At 40.0% G+C, this 13,246-nt stretch overlaps 1 protein-coding gene and 1 long non-coding RNA gene across 2 annotated transcripts; one reads left to right on the forward strand and one right to left on the reverse strand.

Annotated features, from left to right (window-relative positions):
• Positions 1-822: 822 nt before the first annotated feature.
• On the reverse strand, positions 823-1,528 carry LOC125379345. The gene is made up of 3 exons (XR_007220707.1): positions 1,415-1,528; positions 1,067-1,308; positions 823-853 (listed from the first exon to the last, which is right to left on the reverse strand). It is a non-coding gene; the product is annotated as an uncharacterized LOC125379345 (long non-coding RNA).
• LOC124145418 (glutamine synthetase-like) lies at positions 1,387-7,256 on the forward strand. The gene is made up of 2 exons (XM_046515180.2): positions 1,387-1,712; positions 5,099-7,256. The coding sequence occupies exon 2, from the start codon at positions 5,529-5,531 to the stop codon at positions 6,267-6,269; it is 741 nt and encodes a 246-aa protein (XP_046371136.2). The 5' UTR covers positions 1,387-1,712; positions 5,099-5,528; the 3' UTR covers positions 6,270-7,256.
• Positions 7,257-13,246: the final 5,990 nt, after the last annotated feature.

The following is a 13,246-nucleotide window of genomic DNA, read 5'->3' on the forward strand; positions in this document are numbered from 1 at the left end:
GATATGTTATGGCTCAACTTCCACATCACCGCTTATATTAGATGGTACTGCATTGCAGGAGACAACTATTTATTGTCAAAACACAATGATGTGAGCTTCTAATAAAACAGAGACAGTTTATGATTTGACTATGACTGTGTGTATACAATACATAGAACTGCATAATCCACACACACACACGCACGCACGCACGCACGCACGCACGCACGCACGCACGCACGCACGCACGCACGCACACCTCAGGGGGGTCAGCAAGTGTGGCTTCACATAAACATGTCTCATTTAAATAACATCAGGATGGGCGCATGACTTGATGCACAGTGTAGATGTTTACCAGGTTAATGAAATGTGAGAACATGGGAATGGTACTCGCACACCAATGGCTTATAATAACAAGTATTTAGGACTATAACAGGACTACAACACAAGATTCCACACCATGAATGGGCATGCTCGAAGTGCTTTACATAAGTACCCAATCATCTAACCAGCGTGAATTTAAAATGGAATTTCCAGCCCCATGGGGATTATTGAACCCAAACGAGGCTATAATCGTCATTTAGGTCAATGAACAGATATGGAAGTACCAAACCTAAGGCACCGAGAAGAATTGTGGAGTCGGACAACTTGGTACATATTTGCATGTTTTTCCTGAATTTTGTTAAGCACATTAGTGTCAAAAGGGACAGATAATTCAATGAAGCGTCGTTCCTCTTTACCTGCTGTTATTGTAAGTGTATGGGTGAGCGAGTACAACTCTTGTCGTCTACCTTGTAAAGCTTCACTATGCCAGGGTTGTAACCATGCATGAGTGATTTCTAAAGGGCTCGGTGTAATTCGTGCACCCAGTGACCTGTTAGGGAGAGATAGATTTGTACCATATTCACACGCGTGAGTCCTAACGAGGGACAGGTCAACCGACATTGCTGTGGCAGAAACATGTAAACACTTAAACTCTTAAAGCAACGAACAAGTCAGTCAATACTATGATCAGTTATGGCGAATGCAATAGTACAGTTATCTCTCCTCCCTAAACTTTATGGTGGAAGATGTTTGTGTCACTCACCTGCTTCAACAAGCCCGTTCACAGACCACGCCAGTACCACCATCTGCGCTGCATAATATTTGTTGAGTGCATTTTAAATACAAAGATATATAAATGATGCAATAAAATGTAAATGGCTGTTTGTTTTAATATTGTGCGCCTCTGTTAACAGTACAATTAGTTGATCAACATGCCTACCTTGTCTTACCAGCAAAGTCACTCATCCTTGACTATATCTGGGTTGTTTACTTGCTACTGTTCACCTGTTTTTAAAATATAGACGAAGCAGGTTTATACCACAATGTATGAAGGAGCCTTTCTACTTGGTAACCTGTGAAATTATATAATATTAACAAAAACTCTGCTCACCCATGTCGTCAGTCATAAATTATCCGTGCTATTCAGACCTCAATGTGTTTTGTCAAGTCTGGGTAGGGTTTCATCCTGGCGTCTACCTACTTTAACAGGCCATACACAAGGCTTAGCTTCAGTGAAGGTGGAAACAACACACAGGACATGTCGACACTAGAAGAGGCCAAGAAGGAGATTGTCAAATATGATTATGTTCGGTTTTCCCTGTGTGACTTGAATGGTGAACACCGTGGTCAAGTTGTCGCTGGCCGTCATGCTGCCAAGTACCTAGAAGAAGGGATTGATATACCTCAAGGTAAACCGTCATAATTTACTCGTTCCGATTCTCATGTGGACCATACAGAGAAATAAAACTGAGCGAAAGTCAAAGCTCTGTTTAAAGATTAACAGCCAAAACGTCAAATTAAGGTGCAATTCTTGATAAGTGTGCGAGGTTAGACTTGTACGTCAGTTAATCATAACAATGCATGTGTCCTTGAATGAAATCATCTTTTATATTCAAAAGATTATATATTCTATATATGTCTGTTATTTTTGTACCCATTTTTTTCACTAGTAAATTAATTTATGTCTTCATACTTGTGTAAATAACACATCAAATAATATCAATCTCTGTGAATATTTTTACCAGTAGAGTGCCAACTCTGTTTATTTAAAGTTATGAAAGTTTCTCCCCAAAACTAATTTACTAACAATATTTAGAACAATCTCTTTAACATTTTTGAGAATTGTCCTAATTAATTTTCTGACGTGTTATTTAATATGAAAATAGCATCTTCTGAAACAAAGTTGAGACTTACTGATATGTCAACATGAACACAGATGAACACCCACCTGTTAACATGTAACCGGACCGGTGAAAGGCATAGCTGTATAACAGTGCGAATACACGGATTCTCCACCAATTGAAACAGTCTGTTTTAAGGGACCTTTTATGCCTAGAACTGAAGTAGATATATTTGATTTTGATCAAACTTGAAGAAAAATATAATGATGTTTGCACTGTTATAGCAGTAAGGGCACATGTTGAATTATTTATTCATTTAAGGAGTAAGGAGGTAAGGTGGAATGGGTTTAAACGTCAATTTCAAGATTATTGCACTTATATATAGTGACATGCATGCACGTTTGTGTATGTTGTGTGGCTGCTTGTACTAGTTCAGACTAATGCCGACTTTACAGTGCCAGACAACTAAGATCCCATGTCGCAGTTTAACATGAATATTCCACTCAGACACAGTATACTGACTCCAAGCGAACAAGTCCTTGTTTAATCCCCTAAGTGCCGAGTGTCAGGCAGGGTTACAACAAGTTGTTGGTTGGTTGGTTGGCTGGTTGGCTGGTTGTTTTACACCACACTCAGTAATATTCCAGCTATATGACGGTGGTCTGTACATAATAGGTATGGACCAGACAGTCCAGTGATTGACATTGTTGAGCATCTATCCACAAAATTGGGATCGATGACATGCTTCAACCAAGTCAGTGAGCCTGACCAGCCGATCCCGTTAGTGGCCTCTTACGACAAGCATAGTCGCCTTTTACGGCAAGCATTGGTTGCTGAAGAGCTATTCTACCCCGGATCTAAACGGGTCGGTTACAACAAGTACCATCTTTTAACAGTTGTGTATGTCACAGCCGGGGATCGAACCTCCGACCTTTTGCTCTCCATGTGGACGTCCCACCTTCAGACCAGGATAGTTTGTAAACTCAAAGTGATGAGTATTATCAAAATACGTCAATTCAGCAGTCCATTGATACAGTAGGATCGATATCTGAGCATGGAGCTTATAAAGTTAATATGTATTCACCTTACAATTACATTGTCTTAATGAGGTCTCCTATTTCTTTCAATATAAATATATATATATATATATATATATATATATATATATATATATATATGAATAGATCAGACTGTTTCACACAAAACGAAAATGATCCAGTTGCTGTGTAAAAATATAAAGTCTAAACCAGTGTTGTTGCCACCGGTGGGGCTGGTACAATGACTCTTGATAGTTATATATTAACACATGCGTATGACAGTTTACTTTCAGCAGATGATTTTTGAAAGCGTTTGACGTATTTTCATAGGTAAGGTATGGTTTTGTTAGATGACTTGTTAACAGGGATTAGAAGAACGTTAAAGAGTTGCTGGTGAATAGGAAATGCCGGTGCCAGGGTCCCGGGCTGCCACGTTTCTGTTAACCGTTTCATAGGGCAGTGTTGCAGAGAATGTGATTGGGAGTCAACTACAAGAGAAATGTTTGGGCCAAGACATAAAAACTGGACACAGCTGTGTTGCAAAGCGAACATACAATGTAGTTCTGAAACGTTTTTCTTACCTATAAGTAGCAGAATCTCTGCATTTGTACACAGCACACGTAATTCAGAATTAACATATCATGTCTTGTCACTGGAGTTTCTGCTCAATAGATCACTTCATTGTCTTCTTTGTTTACAGGCCACCGTTGCATGACGGAGTACTGCTGTGCGGCGTCAGGCTATAAATACTTCAAACATTGAGTGACCTTTTAAATTCTGAATGACATGCGCACCCTTTTCCCGAACACATGGTGTCATCGCTGTCAGTGGTCCTTTCATATCATTTTCACAGCTCGTTTGCCCTTTATCCACTTGCATTGGAGTAGAACCATGTCATAACAAATCGATCTTCTGGATCTTCTACCTCACTCAATCCATGCCTCATTCGAGTCAAGGTGACCAGATGGTGTCATTACATTCTCATGACATTGTTACCATAAATAACCATTGCTGTGAAAATACAAAATCAAATCTTACCTCAATCAATCAATCAGTCAAGTTATGTAAATCTATCAAGCGTAGTACATTAATATCAAAGAAGTAAAATAAATTTGCAATATAACGTAATATTACAATTATAATATTTCTGTAATGAGGTAAAAAAAATCTCAAGTGAATATATTTCTCACATCCAAAAAAAGACATTAGTACAATCTCTATAAGGGGGGCACGGGTGGACCAGTCGTCTAAGGCGCCGCGATTCGCTGTGCAGAGTTGCGTCCCTTGGGCACGCCAGAAACCTATGATTGTGGGTTCGAATCCCGGTTCGCCCCGATTATGTTTCTAGGTTTGTCAGCACCATACCCGTGCTCGTGGGTTTCACTGAAGTGGTAAACGTCTGAGACCTGCATCACTTCGTCCTTTCTCCCACATTAAGCTGACACGCCGCTTTGTGTTTAAAAAATACGTCTAAAAGCTACCAATCTTAACACCTGCTTTTACAGATGTATGCATACTTTTTAACAGATTGTACATTTTACCATGGCTTCCCTTTTGTAAGAGTAAAAATAGCATTTTTTTCCTGTCAACATAATCAATCGCCTTTCTGAAATGAAATCTTACCTATCTATGTCAAGATGACATTTCTAAATAGGTTAAATACAAAACATCAACGCAAAGGAATGATCTGTCTCAATTATATGCCGAAAAAGACTCCATTGGGCGTAAAAGGCAAAATAGTGATACACATTATATGTTTGATTCACTGAAATCAGTGATGACAGCAAGTGTACGCCAATGTGCAAATGACGAACCAATTCGAACTTTTATTGCTATCTGTTTGTATGTTTTTGATTCACTGGATTTAATAAGTGGATTTAATGTCATATCAATCAAAAGATATCATTATTCTTGCAGATATTCTAAGAGCAGTCCCGAGGAAACCCTACCCTCGAATTGACCAAGAGAAAAAATGTCGCAAGGCTATGATATATCCTGATCTTGACACACTCAGGCCAATTCCTTGGGCAGAGGACGCGGTCAAAGTCGCTCAGATATTGTGCGAATCCCGGTGGAAGAAAGACAACTCTCCCCAAGAAGCATGCCCCCGATATGTCGCTAGAAAACAGCTGCAGAGATTGGAGCAACAAGGATATGCTTTCTTTTCTGGATATGAAATAGAATTTAATATACTGGAAAAAGAAACCCTGACCCCAATATTTGATTGTTGGAATATGTTCAGCCAAAGGATATTCAACAAACACAGCAAACTTCTATTTCATTTGACAAGAACTTTAAAGAATCAAACATTGATGTGGAAAGATACCATACTGAAGCGGGACCTGGGATGTTTGAAGCCATTTTGAAACCAAAATTTGGCATAGAATGCACGGATATGACCATGAACATAAAAGAAGGACTCATGGAAATGGCAGCAAATCTGGAACACCATGTAGTCACTTTCATGGCATATCCTCTCTCTGAGAAAAACCCGATAGGAACTAACATTCATCTAAATGTTTCACTTTGGAACAAAAATGGCGAGAGTTTGTTCTACGATGCGTCAGCTCCAGATAAACTGTCCGTCATCGCCAAATACTGGATTGCTGGTATGCTGAGGCACAGTAAAGCTCTATGTGCCCTCTGCAGGCCCACTGTCAACTGTTACAGGGCCGTCTACAAGCCTTTTTGTCCCTCAACTATATTCTGGGGAATAGAACATGGAGAAGCAACCATAAGAGTAAAGAATGAAAGTCCCTCTAAGACATACATAGAGAACAGGCTTCCGAGTGGCAAGTCCAACCCGTATCTTGTCGTGGCGTCCACAATCGCCGCTGGTCTGGATGGGGTCCTCAACAAACTAGAGTGCCCGCCCGCGGGAAGTGTCGACAACGCCGAGACTCTCCCCCACTCTCTGGAAGAAGCTCTGGAGGAGTTGGAAAAGGATGATGTACTCGTCAGCGCCCTTGGCAGTGAGCTCGTCACATGGTTTGTCAAGTGCAAGAGAGTTGGAGAGATCGACCTGTTCAAAGATGCTGAAACAGATGAGGAAAAGTTTGCAATGGAGAAAGAATGCCATCTTCTGTGAATTTGGGCTGAAAAAAGCAGCAGACTGAACCTCAAGTTAAAATTCTTGTTTTATCGACATTACTTGTATTTGCAGTCTGAAAGAAACTGCTTCTTTCGTAATTTGACATTTAATTATCGAGACCAATTAAAATGACAAGGTGAGTCCATTGGTTACACCAGAAACCTATGATTGTGGGTTCGAATCCAGGTTCGCACATATTATGTTTTTAGGTTTGTCAGCACAATACCCGTGCTCGTGGGTTTCACCGAAGTGGTAAACGTCTGAGACCTGCATCACTTTGGGTTTTCCTCCCACATTGAGCTGACACACCGTGATATAACTGGAAAACTGTTAAAAGCGGCGTTAAACCCAACTCACTCACTCATCCACTCAAAATTTGAGTGCAGGGCTGATTTTATCTTGTGCATATTATACCTAAGAAGAAGTACCGTACTGAGCAAACATTTAATAATTTGAGAAAGGATTGAAATATGATTCTGTTATTTTGTTTCGTTCTGCAGTAAACACAGTGTTTCATATACGTATTCAAAGAGTTTTAAGTATTTTGTTTGGTATTGTAAAAGATTTAATATACGCACTCAAATAAGTTTCGGTGTGTAAGGGCTCTTGACGTCATTGACAAGACAACTTAAACCTTATCTGTTTCCCTCAAATTGAAACAGAGCTGGTTGGAGTTGTAAAACAAACGACTTTAAGAGTTGGATTTGACTCTGCTTTGTTCAATATTTCAATGATTTCAGGGCGGATCAGACTAATGTAAGATATCCTCAGTCCTAAGTAATGCAGGTCGCACATGTCTACAAACATGATCATAATCGAGACCTGAATTATTCAAATTCACAATGAAAAATTAACCACTTTAATTTTCATGTTTGTTTGTTTGTTGTTTAACGTCGCACGCAGCAATATTCCAGCTATATGACGGCGGTCTGTAAATAATCGAGCCTCGACCAGACAATCCAGTGATTGATATCATGGAGCATCGACCCATGCAATTGGTATACGATGACATGCATCAACCAAGTCAGCGAGGCTGACCACCCGAATCCCTGATTCGCCACTTACGACGAGCATGGGTTGCTAAATACCAATTCAAACCCGGGTCTTCATGGATTAGTTTTGATGACTAAAACTGACATATACCTACACAAATTTGCATCGTTTCATTAATAAACATTTTTTACTAAACGTTTAACCTGAATGATAACAAGAAAACATAAATTGTTAATGCGACAAGAAAATAACCAGCCTAAGTTGTCCAGTGAAACAGATTCCATTTGGTATGTAGGCAAACTAGCAAAAGTCCATTTTGAAACCAGATGAAAACAATATAACGTTATGTCATTGACACATTTACAAGGGTCACAATATGGTAGAAATGTTACCGATACTTAAAAAGTGAGTCACTCTATCAACTGTGACATGCACCTTGTGTTCTTTGTTGAAAGCCGTGGTAACTGGAATAACTGTTTAAAACGTCGTTAAACCCAACTCACTCACTCACTCACTCACTCACTCACTCACTCACTCACTCACTCACTCACTCTTCTTTGTTGAACTGTTGGTTGAGTGAAACGAGTGACTGTAGGGTCGTATGTATCTTTAAGAAGTAGTTATTATTAAGACAGCCTGAAAACGGTTGCTAGAGGTTGACTGAATGGACAACCTACTCTGGCACGATGACTAACAATTACCAAAGTCACATTCATCCGCCTGATCCAACCTGTGCTTGTGCAGAGACTAATGAGATCGAGTGGTCAGGTTCGATGACTTGTTTGATGCATGTCATCCTTTCTTAATTGCGTAGATCGATGCTCATGATATCAATCACTGGATTTTCTGGTCGATATCCGAGTACTTACAGACAGCTATAATATTGCCGAGAGCGGCGTTTAACAACACACAAACAATGTCTGATACTCATCAAATGGCTAAGGGTCGGAGAGCGAAGTTGATTAATAGTAGTAATAAACCCTGTCATTGGTGAGAACAAAGCCGAAAACCTCCTTTTGTGGTTATAGGTTGGTTGGTTGGTTTGTTGCTTAACACCTCACTCAGCAATAGTCCTGCTATATGACGGCGGTTTGTAAATAATGGAGCCAGGACCAGAAATTCCAGTGATTAATATCATGAGCATCGATCCACCCAATTGGGATCGATGACATGTGTCAACCAAATCAGCGAGCCTGACCACCCGATCCCGTTAGTCGCCTCTTGTGAAGACCTTGCTGAAGACATATTCTACCCCGGATCTTCACGGGTCGATGTGTGCAAGAAGTCGATGGACAATGTTAAAAGTGCGAGTTTTGTATCATCGTCCACGAGAACAAAGGGTAGTGTTCAAACCATTTTTCAGATCCAATTCACAGTTTGCACTTATGTCTGGAGCTAGTGGAACATAATACAATATTTAACTGCATAACGTTTACTTGAAAGTTTAAGATGAAAATGAATAACGTATTTGTTCTTGCGCATGCAAAACAGTTTGAAATGGCTAATATTCTGTATCCTTACATAAAAACTGACATTCGTCAAGCCAGTATCAGTGCATCACAGATGACTTACACATTTGAGAACTTGTTTCTGGACCAGTGCCCATCCCGACTTGTTGTTGGATTTGCCAGTGGTGAAGGTGTGAATGAGTCATAAACCAAAGGCCCATTCAATTTCCTAGGATCCAACATTAAAACAGGGGGGTTGTATCTGTATCTGGACCAGGGTAAATCTTTTGAAAGTTACGGACATACAACAGTGTTTTAATACCAAGAATGTGTACATTTCATGTAAAAGCACTCATCAACATTTATATATAACACAAAAGTTCTTCAGCAGTCTATATCGAGTGTGTGTGGATTTTATTGTTTGTATTATATTATCACTTAGCAAAATAGTGTCAACCTTTACAGATGATAAGCTTCACAATGACCGTTATGTATCAAACTACATTTGTCGTTATTTAAAATACTGCTTCATTGATGTCATATACTTAATAAAAGTATTTCATCTTTTTGATTGTGAAGAATGACTGGGTTTTGTAAATTTGGAAGCAGGCTGTATCGTCGCATGCACCATTGCAAACATTCGATGACAATAAGCATAGTTTGTAACAATAACGCTCCTCCAACAAGTACTTATAAAGGAGTATAGGAGATCATCAAGTACACCTGCAAGTAATATAAACAACATTTTAACATAGGGAACAAATATGTAGATGTTACCTGTTACATTCACTGAAATCAATTATTTTGTTGAATCCATAAAGAGTATATTTTACATGAAGAAAAAAAGAATAAGTTGGATATCATTTAAATGTACTATGCAATCATTGTGTACTTGGTTATCAAAAGTCTGTGTTCTATTTCTGTGAATTTCAGTACGATTTTTCGTTCGTCTAAAGTAAAGAATACTTGAGAAATCAATACTAACTATAACAAGAATTATATTCGATATTGGTAAAAGTTGTTTTAACAATATTATCAGCTGTCAGTGGTGAGAATGATGGTGGTGGTGGTTGCTGATGCGGCTTAAAGCAACATTTACTCACTCACCTTGTGGATGTAGTGGTAGTGGTCATCCTACTGGAAGGACGTCTTGCTCTTGTGACGGTGGTAGTGGTCGGTCCATTTGACGGATGTCTTGGGGTAGCGGTAGTGGTAATTTTTTCTTCTTGTCAATCAAAGCCTTAACCTCGATAAAAAGAGCTTTTGTAGCACCCTGTACTCACTTCGTCCAGAGAACACGATTGTGTTCATCAACCTATCGAGAGAGAAAAAGAAGACATGACGTCCAACAGAGTTAAATATTGGTTCAACGACATAATCGATGTCACATTATTCGACCAACGTGTGTAAAAAACGAAATTTAGATGGAACTGAACAGGCAGGCAGTTTGACTCCCGGTGCATTTCTTTCTCTCGTGGAACGAAGAGATGAGGTGTTGAATATTGTTGAAGATTTACTCTTTGTGAGTGCCGTAGCCACCTCCACCTCCACCTCCACCTCCACCTCCACCTCCACCTCCACGACCAGTAACTACCGTGATGGGACATGCTGTGACTTAGTCAAAGTTATTTCACCCTTACCAACGTACGTATAAGTTTGGTCTAAATAGTTTTGTCATCTATGTCTTGTAACGGTTTACATATGGTGTTCTATAGAAAATATGTGTATGTATATGCAATAAATAATATTTTATACAATTCAATTCAATTCAGTTTATTTTCGTAAGTGTAGGCCATCGGCCCATAGTTACATTTGTATTACAATGGACGTGACAATAATGTACTACGAAGTGACATCGCTTGATAGATATAAATAGCTAGACGTTCAATTAATTTACAATCAGTTGTAGACATAATGTTATTAAATTTTTGTTTGGTCGAATATTCACAAAATTCTTGTGGTAAGTGGTCCACGCGTAGCTTGTTATAACCGGAGCAAACTAACAAGAAATGATACTCGTCCTCCACATACCCAGCATTACAAACACAACATTGTCTTCTGTTACGTGGGATATCAGCGTATTACTGTTGTTGTTGTTTCGTTTGTCATAGTCTACAGTAGACATATGACATACTTTATGTACATTTGCCTTTCCAAATCCTTCTGCAATCATTATTTTAAAGTCATTGTCTTTTTTCTTTCTTTGATTTTCTCTGATAGAACCACGGCCCATAACACCAGCACCAGGACGGACTAGTCCAGTGCCGTTTACCGTTGCACCAATCCCATGGCATGGAGTGACAGCTCCATACCCAGCCTGCCCCCACTGGATGGCAGTCGATTCCGCCTGTGATGTGGATGCCCTTTCTACGTCTGCTTCTACTGCTACTGCTACTGCTACAGCGACCACCGTGTATCGTCCACACTCTCCGGACTATCCCACTCCACCAGTGAGAGGGGAGCTACCGCCATCTTATGAAGAGAGTGTGCGTGTGGCTACACTCGAGAACTAGAAATGCTGTTGTTTTTTTTTACTAAAATGTCGTTATATTTTCACTTTTTAGTTTGCTATGTTTTATTTTCAACTATACATATTGGAAACGAAAGACCAAGCTGTAGCATTTTCTGTCTATTGCTTATTGCAAACTTTGCCTTAAACACAAATTGGACACAAATTATGATAGTCACAAACAGTGACTATCATAGCAAAAGGAGTAACAAACGAGGTATTTTTTACTGTGTGTCTAGTCACAATATACTTATCAAAGGGTGTCGTGAGAGAAGGGACGAACCCAATGACACTGTGTGCACTGTGAACTCTTACGGGTCGGACACGTATTCAGGCTAACAGTCTAGAAATTGGCGTTTTATGGCAACGTAGACACGTTTCCAGGCTAACAGTCTAGACATTGGCGTTTTATTGCAACGTAGACACGTATCTAGGCTAACAGTCTAGGCATTGGCGTTTTATCGCAACATAGACACGTATCTAGGCTAACAGTCTAGGCATTGGGGTTTAGTCGCAACGTAGACAAGTATCTAGGCTAACAGTCTAGGCATTGGAGTTTTATCGCAACATAGACACGTATCTAGGCTAACAGTCTAGGCATTGGGGTTTTGTCGCAACGTAGACACGTATCTAGACTAACAGTCTAGACGCTTTTATCGCAACGAAGTTGGAGTTATTCACCCTCATGTCGTTTACATTGGGATCAGTTTTGTCTGTGATAGAAAAGGAAGATAATAGACACATATTTACGTAACTGCTTTGTCTCCTCATCAGCTTACCGCTGGGGTTTTCGTCTTCTTCGTGTACGAAGCTTTTGTTTAATAAATATCTGTGTAATGACACTGGGTATACACATTCCCGACATTCTATAGTAGACTTGATACGCCATAGCATTGCAGACATTCCTGACATTCTACAACACTCCATAATAGACCAGACGTGCCATACCATTCCAGACATTCCATAATAGACCAGACGCGCCATACCATTCCAGACATCCCATAATAGACCAGACGTGGCATACCATTCCAGACACTCCATAATGGACTAGACGTGGCATAACATTCCAGACATTCAATAATAGACTAGACGTGGCATACCATTCCAGACATTCCATAATAGACCAGACGCGCCATACCATTCCAGACATCCCATAATAGACCAGACGTGGCATACCATTCAAGACACTCCATAATAGGCCAGACGTGCCGTACCATTCAAGACATTCCATAATAGACCAGGCGTGCCATACCATTCCAGACATTCCTTAATAGACCAGACGTGTCATTCCATGCCAGACATCCCTTAATAGACCAGACGTGCCATACTGTTCCAGACATTCCATAATAGACCAGACGTGTCATTCCATTCCAGACATTCCTGATATTCCTCACTTCCCCTTCAGGGACACCACCCTCTGTTCTCGCGGACGATACTACATACCTCGCATTGTGTTTCCATTGTCCCATTACCACAAAAGGAGGTTTTGGGCTTTGTGCTCACTATCAACTAGTTTTATTACTTTTATTAAAAACGAGTTATTCTCCGTATCTGTATAAATATACAACGTCAATGCCAACGAATGTCCAGTATTGATCCTCTGACAAAACAGATTCCACTGGACGCAAAAGACAAAACAGCGGTGAAAATTGTATGACTGGATCGCTGAAAATCAGTGGCTCAAGGTGTTCGCGAAAAGGCTGAACATGTCCCGTCCTTACCAGCAAACACCCTCCGCTCACATAACTTGTCGAAAAAATAAGAAGTTTTCATGTAAAAGGAATTTAAATAAAAAAGAAGCTTGCACATGTAGCTTCACGGACCACTTACCGCAAGCGAGTGACAATGGAGTGATTTCGCCATTGTATTCAGGGGATTAGCTTTTAGGGGGAATGAAGAACAACATTGGCATGACCTTTCCGGGACAAAACACATACACAATAAAAGTGAAAATATAAAATGGGCGGAAAGCGGATCAACATCACAAGCATTACAAGTTTCCAGCTCTCACACACATGACGCGG

The sequence above is a fragment of the Haliotis rufescens genome, unplaced genomic scaffold (genome assembly GCF_023055435.1).
Source record: "Haliotis rufescens isolate VD_foot unplaced genomic scaffold, xgHalRufe1.0.p SCAF_14, whole genome shotgun sequence".
Classification (NCBI taxonomy): Eukaryota; Metazoa; Mollusca; class Gastropoda; order Lepetellida; family Haliotidae; genus Haliotis; species Haliotis rufescens.